The sequence below is a fragment of the Triticum aestivum genome, chromosome 4A (assembly GCF_018294505.1).
Source record: "Triticum aestivum cultivar Chinese Spring chromosome 4A, IWGSC CS RefSeq v2.1, whole genome shotgun sequence".
Lineage (NCBI taxonomy): Eukaryota > Viridiplantae > Streptophyta > Magnoliopsida > Poales > Poaceae > Triticum > Triticum aestivum.
Window position 1 is genome coordinate 482,468,623 of NC_057803.1, and position 9,095 is coordinate 482,477,717.

The 9,095-nt window shown below is 47.2% G+C and overlaps 2 protein-coding genes across 2 annotated transcripts; one reads left to right on the plus strand and one right to left on the minus strand.

Moving 5' to 3' along the window:
- Window positions 1-854: 854 nt before the first annotated feature.
- On the plus strand, window positions 855-5,185 carry LOC123086503 (mRNA-decapping enzyme-like protein). The gene is made up of 8 exons (XM_044508265.1): window positions 855-1,171; window positions 1,279-1,319; window positions 1,396-1,445; window positions 2,342-2,486; window positions 3,893-3,949; window positions 4,021-4,141; window positions 4,323-4,784; window positions 4,866-5,185. Exons 1-8 carry the CDS (start codon window positions 992-994, stop codon window positions 4,917-4,919), a joined length of 1,110 nt encoding a protein of 369 aa, XP_044364200.1. The 5' UTR covers window positions 855-991; the 3' UTR covers window positions 4,920-5,185.
- Window positions 5,186-5,264: 79 nt separating this feature from the next.
- On the minus strand, window positions 5,265-6,812 carry LOC123086504 (probable F-box protein At2g36090). Its single transcript, XM_044508266.1, has one exon. It carries the CDS (start codon window positions 6,557-6,559, stop codon window positions 5,573-5,575), a length of 987 nt encoding a protein of 328 aa, XP_044364201.1. The 5' UTR covers window positions 6,560-6,812; the 3' UTR covers window positions 5,265-5,572.
- Window positions 6,813-9,095: the final 2,283 nt, after the last annotated feature.

Consider the following 9,095-nt stretch of genomic DNA (forward strand, 5'->3'; position numbering starts at 1 on the left):
CTTGTATTTATAAAATGTTAATTAAGCATTTAAAAATGTTTAAAATGTACAGGAAAAAGGTTGACCATGTATTGAACATAAATTTAATCTTCTATTTGGAAAATGATAATCAAGCATTTAAAAAATGTGTATAAAATGCGTTGACCATGACTTCAAAAAACATTAAACCTGTATTTTAAAAATGGTAAACGTGTATTAGGAAAATGTATTAGATATTTACCAAAGATGTGTATAGTAAAACAATGAATTCTGAGAGGAAACAAAATAAAATAGTTAAAAATGAGAAAGAAACAAACAAAAATGAAGAGAAAGAAAGGAAATAAAAAAGCAATGGAAAACCGAGAAAGAAAGAAATAAAAAAATTAAAAAGGATGAAAAGAAAAAACAGTTAAAACAGAGAATAACATGACGAAAAGCTTTGGAAGAAGTAAGAAAATAGTGAAAATTGAGTAAGAAACAAAGAAGAACAATTAAAAACGGAAACCCTAAAAAGAAAAAAAAAAGGCTGAGAACCCTAGGAAACTAGCAAACGAAGAGCAGCGAGCGAGCGAATTCCATCCAAAAACCAGCGAACAAAAAAAAGCACAAAACTGGGCTGGTCCAATAGGTACACCGGAGAGGACAGTGGTTGAGCGAGACAGACAAAAGTCTCGCGTGAAGCGAGATATAGTTGCCGCGGTCACGTGGGGGCTCCCAAGCTGATTTTCGGAACAAAGGATGGGCCAAGCCACACAGAGAGGGGCCTCTATAGTCTATACCTGTTACACAGTGGCCGAGCCCATGGATCCCGACCCCGTCCGGCTCCTGCATCGTCGGTCCATCCACGTCCCATCCTGTGCTGTCTGCTGCGGCGACTCTTCCAGAAATTACAGTCCGTCCCCGTCCCCTCCCCTCCCCCTCCCCCCCTGCTCCAAACTCCCAAGCTCCCTACTCGATAGCTGCAGCCTGCAGCTCCCCTCAGATCCACCGCCGCCCACTCGGAGATTGATCGATGCCGCCGCCGCCGCCGACTAACGGGGGGAAGTTGACCCCGAACCTGGCGATGGACGCCGAGGGCACGCGCCTGCTCAACCTCACCGTCCTGCAGCGTCTCGACCCCGCCGTCGAGGACATCCTCATCACCGCCGCCCACGTCACCCTCTACGACTTCAACATCGACCTCAATCAGTGGGTCAGTCACCTCCCCCCCTCCCCTCCCCCTCCCCCTCCCCCTGTCTCGCCCCCCGTGATTCACCGAAAACCTGATCCGATCCGGTTTGCTTGCCTTGTATTGCGCAGAGCCGCAAGGACGTGGAGGGGTCGCTGTTCGTCGTGAAGAGGTGAGCGAGGGTTGATAGAATATTGTGTGCGGCTGCGGCTGGGATCTGAATATCTGATTGGTTTCTCCTGTTGTAGGAACACGCAGCCGAGGTTTCAGTTTATCGTCATGAACAGGCGGAACACGGGTATGTTTCTGCGATCTAAGTCCATCCACTCAGCCGTGTGACTCAGGCATTGCGGGTTACGGACGATCGCGATTAGAAAACATATTGCTTGCTTTTTGGGTAGCTAATAAAGCGCGAGGTCTCCAAGATGATAGATAATTAATACAGTTTTACTAAAGCACAACTATAGGTTAACCAATGCTCTTATGAAGTCAAACTATTCCAGTTCGGCCACACTACAACGTTGGCTACTTACAAAAAGCCTGATGGGCCACTGAAACAATCATGATACCCCAATCTTTCTGCTTGGCAGACTCTATTTTCTCAAGAAAATTCAACTTGACAAACCCAAACTTATCACTAGTAAACTTAGAGCATTCTACTCGGAAAATACAGCCTTTTTGTTAAGATCTTCTCGCGCGAAACCCCAATACCTTCCACTCGGCAAACTCTAAATTTTCAGATTGAAACCTTAATCTCTCCACTCTGGGAATGTAAAATCCTAACTGAACGCAAGGAATAGAACTGTATGAAGTAGAAGACTAGTAATCTTGTTTACCATTCCATGTGGCGAGACTTGGCTAAAAAAGAGATTTGTTCCATGTGATCACACATTGCCACAAAAGATCACCACAAAGAATGAAGCAAAGGGGATAACTAGCCAAGTTACTTCGCTTGTACAGACCAACAAATACTATGGTGCGGTTGCCGATGCTAGCTTGCTGGCCTGCAGGTCATTTTAAAGTTTTGCATCCTGTTTGATAGTTACGACTTCCAGTTGGAAGAAAAATTCTCCTTGTATCTATCTAACAAAAGTTGGCTAGGACTAACAGCCGGCCTCTTATTTCTAGATGATTTATGAATGCTCATATTGTTTAGTTCATTCATGAGAACTTCAATATTGTTTCTCTTCTCAGATAATCTGGTGGAGGATTTATTAAGTGATTTTGAATACGAACTTCAACCTCCATATTTGTTGTACCGGAATGCTGCACAAGAAGTAAATGGTATTTGGTTTTACAATCAGCAGGACTGTGATGCTGTAGCAAATCTTTTTGGAAGGTATGACTTTTCATATATCATATGCTCATGTTGGAAGCCTCCTTTTCATGGCTCGGATGTTTATTGAAAACCATTTGTGAGTGTTACTGGATCATACTATTTTTTTGTAAAACTAGACTAATCATGTGCCAGTACCATGACTAAGTTTCGAGATCTTATGTGTTTCAACTCTAGCCTAGCCCAACTTGTTTGGGACTTGTTGTTGTTGTTGTTGTTGTTGTTGACTATCTGATCTTGTCTACTTTAGATTGGATTCAGACCAGAAATGCATGCCCTAAAAGCTGCAACTATCCATGACGGACTCACGGCCTAACAAATGGAAATAATGGTGTGGCTGGATTGCATGTTTGTAGAGACAATAGGACTTTTGTGATGCGAAAATTTTGAAGTTTCTAATGAAAACTGACGGACAAACTGTAGAAGTCATTATATTTTACCTTTTTTTGTTTCTGCCGACATATACACATATTAGGGCATCTCCAGTAGCTGCAAGATGCTTGTTGGTAAATTTGACATGTATGCATCTTTGATGACTTGTCAAGTAATAAATGAAGAGCGAGTGTGAGGTTGTATGAAAATGATCCAACACCTTGTGCACAAGCTCCAAGGTAAAGAAAGAGAGCAAGCTTCCATATTCACTCACGTCCTATTGTTCAACCATTCATACAACCACTGGAATACTTGTATGATACATTGTTGGTTGATGACATGGATATATTTACCAGCAAACTAACCAACAAATTGTTGGAGATGCTCTTAGTGATACAGTAACTGGTTCTGATCTGATCTTATGGCAACATGTAAACATTAAACAGGTAGTACTGTGGCTTCCTCCTTTTTCTTAGGCAACCAGAAATAGCTACACAGTTACTTATGCCTCGGGAACAAACTTTTCTCGGTGGCAACCGCAGTTTTGCATCCTAACGAGTGAAAATTCCTTGACCATGTTAACGGTTTGGAAATTAATAAAATCTTGTGAAACTTTCTGCATGTAAGGACTCTAGGAGCATCATGCTCTTATATTCAATCGAATGGGGCGTTACTATCATATAATTGGAAGTTTTCGAAAGGATTAACATGATTACCTGCCCGGGTGTCATTACCTTACCTCTGCACTGGACAAAATAGAGGAGAATCTTTTTCCTTTTTTAACAATTCGTCCACTGTCTGCAAATCATGCTTCATTATTTCGCTTAGTTCAAAGCATTAGCATGTATAACTATTAGATGTCTAACATGGGTGTGAATAATTAGGATTGATTAATCATGAACCGAACTTTGTCTTGTTGATGTCCATGTATCTTTAGGTTTTTTACTAGTATTATATTTTGGCATGTGGGTAAAATTATTAAAATGAAAATTTGTGAACATGTTTCCTTGAGTTTTTTAATTCCATTTTCCTTGCAGGATACTTAATGCTTACGCCAGAGTACCTCCAAAAGCTAAAGTGCCCTCCACCAAAAGGTTTTTTCCCCTCGACTGTTCATGGGAGATGTTTTGATTGACTTATGCTGAATTCTTCTAATATATCACAGCGAGTTTGAGGAATTGGAGGCTGTTCCTACGTCCGCTGCTATAGATGGCCCCCTTGAACCACCGCCAGCATCCACTCTCATTTCTGATACTCCTGATGAATCACTTGCTAATTACTTTGGTGTATGTTCTCTTCCTATTTCGTTTTGTTTTCTTCTGAATAATTTTCTGTTTCTCGCACTGCTCATGAAATAGTATATGCAGCATCTTTGGACTGTCATCTGAATATCTGAATTAAAACACCATCGTTGCATTTTGGTTCTGTGTGTAGTGTACTGAATTATTCTTCTATACAAATATATAGGGTGCTGCAAGCATTGGGAGTGTATCAAGTGGGTCAATGGTTGGAAGAGCTCATCCATCCACTGAAACCACTGCGGCTTCCCACACGCCATTGATTATGCCTTCTGCTGCCCAGTCGCACCAAATACACCCTCCTTTTGGAGGTTCATCAGCTCCACCACTGCCCCTCCAGGACACTAATGCCCATGCTAGCCATTCAACAAATCTTGTAACACCGGCATTCTTTGCTCCTCCATCATCCTCTTCTGCATCACTAGCTCCGCCGATTTCATCAATGATGCCGACAGCGCCACCTCTTCATTCAACTTCATCATCTACTCAACATCCTCAGTACGGGCATGGCGCCCCTCTACTCCAACCTTTTCCACCACCTTCACCACCTCCATCCTTCGCCCCTGCACACAACGACGGCTCTGTTATTTCACGGGATAAAGTTAAGGACGCCCTCCTGAGACTTGTTCAGGTATGTTCCTCGTTAAAAATTACAATATGTACTGTATGTTCTTTTACATGCTTCTAACTCTGGCGTCATGTTTCCCAACAGAGTGACCAGTTCATCGATTTAATTTACCGGGAGTTGCAGAATGCACATATGTAGACTGCTTCCTAGGTGTCTTGTTGCTCGCTGCCGCGACAAGAGTGTTTCTGTTCTCTGTGAGTTTTGTACGCTGGTTCTGGAACTTCTGTATAGCTTTGTATTGATGTGTTGATGTAGATTCTTTATAGCTATGGATGGTAGTACTTATGGTCTTCCTTGTTTACAAATGACTATGTCAATGTCATTACATTTATGTGTAATTGGAAAAAAGGAGTTTGTAAGGATGTTATGATATCATCATTTTCGTGTGTTTTACTGAGCAATCATCTCGGTCAGCATCAGGGTTTCTTGGAATGCAAATATTAGTGTGATTTACTGGACAGTTATTAACTATGCATCAGATTATGAAGTAACTTTCTTTACCAATTTAAGTTCTATTGAAGCTTGGCAAAACCTTTGCTCCAGAGACCTTTTTAAGAGTTTCACCAACTAAGCTTCAAAATTAGGAGTCCTACACTCCCAACTTTCAACGGTATCTTCTCAAGTTCCCCTTTCTGAAAATTAATGCAAAGAAGATAACTCTTGGCCCTGCGCTACAGTACATTTACATTGCGGCAGCGACCCTCTGTCCCTGTGTAACCTACTGGACGAACACGTATTCACATTCCTCGCACGTGTGAGCAAACCTTTACTACTAGTCGATGCGCGCGTGCTCACCGGCACGTGAGCATCACCAGGAACCCGACGAACGCCGCCGCTCCGACGCCGGAGCAGCAGAGGTCGACGAGCCCCTCCCGCCTCGCCTTCCACTCCTTCCGCGCGCTCTTCCCTTTCACCAACTCCCCGTACTGCCGCGCCGCCTGTGCCTCCGCCTCCGCGCCCCGGCCCTGCCTCGGGGCGGCCATGGCCGCGGCGACCGCCGCCAGCCCGTCCCGCCCGCTGACGCCGCCGCCGTCACCGTCCTCCACGCACAGGCTGACCTCCCGGACGTGCCCAAACCGGTCGTCGCACGTGACGGCCGCGTCCAGGGCGACGCCGCCGAGCACCACGGTGAACCGCACCACGGTCTCTCCCGTGAGCCAGCTCCGGTCAACGGACACCGGCCGCCGGCTGGAGGCGTTGACCGCCCGGCCTGACGTCGGGTCGAGAAGCAGCCAGCTCAGCGTCAGCTCCGCCGGCGTGATCGAGGACGCTGCCGAGAAGCCCTCCTGCAGGAGCGCGTCGACGCGGAACGGCGAGCCCAGGAACCACGCCGACGAGGCGTCCGTCTCCACCACGCGCGATATGATGCAGACCCCCTTGTGGTGCAGGTCCACGGCGGAGACGAGCCGGCTGGGCAGGGCGGGCGCGACCGTGGCCGTGGCCGCCGCCGCCGCTGTCGCTGGGAACGGGAACGCGTCGGCGAAGAGCGCCCGGTGGAAGCCGTCACCGGTGCCGCGGCAGCAAGAATTGTCGAGGAGGCCGGCGACCGACGGCCACAAGGCGAGGCAGAGTCCGCGCCATGTGTCGGGGTCGGTGGCGAGGTCGTGGAAGCTGGAGCTCGCGCAGCCGAGCGCCGCCAGCGACGCGCCGTCGAGCCGGCGGAGCACGAGGGACAGCACGTCCGTGGGGAGGTCCTCGATGACCGTCTCTGCCGCGCCGCCGCACGCCGGAGAATCGTAGTTCATCATGCTCTCCTCAGTTTGACTACTCGCCGCCATGGTGGACACACACGAAGCTCGCACCGGTGCAATTCCTTTCGTCCTGTGCGACCTGTGAATTGGTTATGCACCTGTGAATTGAGTATGTTTATAACTTTGTGTGTGTAGAGTATATATATACTCCTACTTATATAGTGAGTAAGGTGAGTGATCACGGTCTGAAAGCGAGAGGTTCCTTTTGTACAACTGATCAACTCTGAACTTGCTTGCGTTGCCCAGAAGCAAAGGCCAGAATAAAATAAATGAAAAAGCAAATGTCCTGATGTTTCTGGGTTTGTTTTATCACTCACTGACGAATGGGCCGTGCCGTTCTATCTCCTTGGACTGACGTGTCAGCCAAGGATTCCTCCTGCCATATAGAAAAGGCCAAGTTGCTCAATGCAAAGGTGTTTCTAGTCTTGTGGGTGATGCTGTGGGATGGAGTCCACACGTCACGCGTACATCTTAAAAGGGAGAAATCAAACCGGCACAAGCGGACTCGGGGAGACGGACATGGCGGCGTTGCCGTGCGTTACAGAACTCGGCTTCGCACCTGTAGCTCGTATAAAAATGTGAAATCGTACGGAGCGATCCCACCGTACGTGTCGGGATGGCAACGAAGCCCCCGTGTAGCGCTGTCTGTTTCGCTGAAAACATGCGTGTTCCAGGGTTGTAGAAAAATTTCCTTCCCCGCCTCTGGAAGCGGTACTTCAAACTAACACCGTGATAGCTGATAGGAGTATTTTCTTGGCCGGGGGTGTATAACGGTGTCTACAACTAACTTGTTAGAGCAACTCTAGCAGATCCCGTAAAAACCCTCGACCCACAAAATAATCGTCAACATGCGGATTGACATGGAAAATCCCGTCCGAACAGATCCCACAAACGCGGCCAGCCCGTAAAATTTTTTGAGGAGCGCGGCAAAATCTCGGCCCTAACCCGCAAATACGCAGGTTTCCGCCTCGCCCCTACGATGCCCCGTATCATAGTGAAGCGGTTGGCGGGAGGGACATTTCAACCCGCGCCCTTTGCCTCATCCTTCCGCCGTCGCTCGCCATTGGTTCCGTCCGTCCGCTGCCGGCGATTTCGGCCTAATCTGCGGGCGGAGTCGCGCCGCGGGGGCGTCCCCCACCCTCCATCACCGATACGCTGCACCGCCCCTGGATCCGGCGAGAAGAGCCGCCCCTCGTCGCCGCCCCTAGTCGCCGCCCGGGATCGCCCGCCCCATGAGCCGCCGGTTAGTGTTTGCTTGTGCTTTATGCCGAGCGCTATGCATAGTTGGTTGACACGGCGTGCGATTTTTGTTCAGGTAGATGGAATTGAGCCCGTGCGAGAAGTTTTTGCTCGACGATTCATCCGATTCAGACGACTCGGATGTTGAGACGCTGCTTGCAAACTATCGGCAACAGACGTTGGTGATGGCTCTTGCCGTGAAGGAGCACGAAGACGAGAACCGAAAGAGGCGGCGAGGATCGACCGTCGGGCGTCTTTGCATTCCTCAGAATCGCCATCTCGGGAACGAGATGTTGATGCAAGACTACTTCGCTGAGAATCCAACATATCCACCGCACCTCTTTCGGAGAAGGTATCGAATGCGTCGATCCCTCTTTGTGAAAATTGTTCAAGCTTGCGAAGCAAATTGTCGGTATTTTACTCAAAACAGAAATGTCGCGGGCTTGAAGGGATTTAGTGCATATCAAAAAATCTCGACAGCTATGCGTGTGATTGCATATGGTGTTCCGGCTGACTATGCCGATGAGTACCTTCGCATTGGTGAAGATACCACAATTGAGTCAGTGCGTAGGTTCGCCAAAGTGATCATCCGTGTCTTTGGTCCTGAATATCTTCGGGCACCCAACGAGGATAACACAAAGAAATTGATGTCATCTAATGAGAGAAGAGGTTGGTGTGGCATGCTAGGCAGCATTGGACTTGGAAAAATTGCCCGAAGGCATGGCAGGGAATGTATCGTGGCAAGTCTCGTGATGCAACAATTGTGCTAGAGGCCCTAGCATCTGAGGATTTACGGATTTGGCATTATTTTTTTCGTATGCCGGGCACTCTCAATGATATCAATGTGTTGCATCGGTCCCATTTGTTTGCTAGACTTGCTAGTGGTGATGCTCCTGCTTGCAACTACACTATCATTGAACATGAATACACAAAAGGGTACTATCTTGCAGATGGTACATACCCTCCTTGGTGCACATTTATCAAGAGTATTGAAGAACGCAGAACTAAAAAACAATGTGAATTCACAAGGGTGCAAGAGGCAACCTGAAATGACATTGAAAGAGCATTCGAGGTTTTGCAATCTAGGTTTGCCATTGTTCATGGTCCTGCTCGTTTTTAGGACAAGCAGGCCTTGAAAAACATCATGACATGTTGTGTTATCCTTCACAATATGATTCTCGAAGATGAGAGAGACATGAACTTGAAGTTTTTCTACGATAATGTAGGTAGCCGTGTCAAACCAGCTAGAGACTCTAACTGTATTAGAACTTTTCTTCAGACATATAAGGAGATTGAAAATGCAAACACCCACTTTCAGTTTCAG

Coding starts and splice junctions, on each gene's coding strand:
- LOC123086503 (XM_044508265.1), top strand. CDS start 992: ATGCCGCCGCCGCCGCCGACTAACGGGGGGAAGTTGACCCCGAACCTG. Junction 1,446..2,341: donor CATGAACAGGCGGAACACGG/GTATGTTTCTGC, acceptor TTCTCTTCTCAG/ATAATCTGGTGGAGGATTTA. Junction 4,142..4,322: donor CACTTGCTAATTACTTTGGT/GTATGTTCTCTT, acceptor ACAAATATATAG/GGTGCTGCAAGCATTGGGAG.
- LOC123086504 (XM_044508266.1), bottom strand. CDS start 6,559: ATGGCGGCGAGTAGTCAAACTGAGGAGAGCATGATGAACTACGATTCT.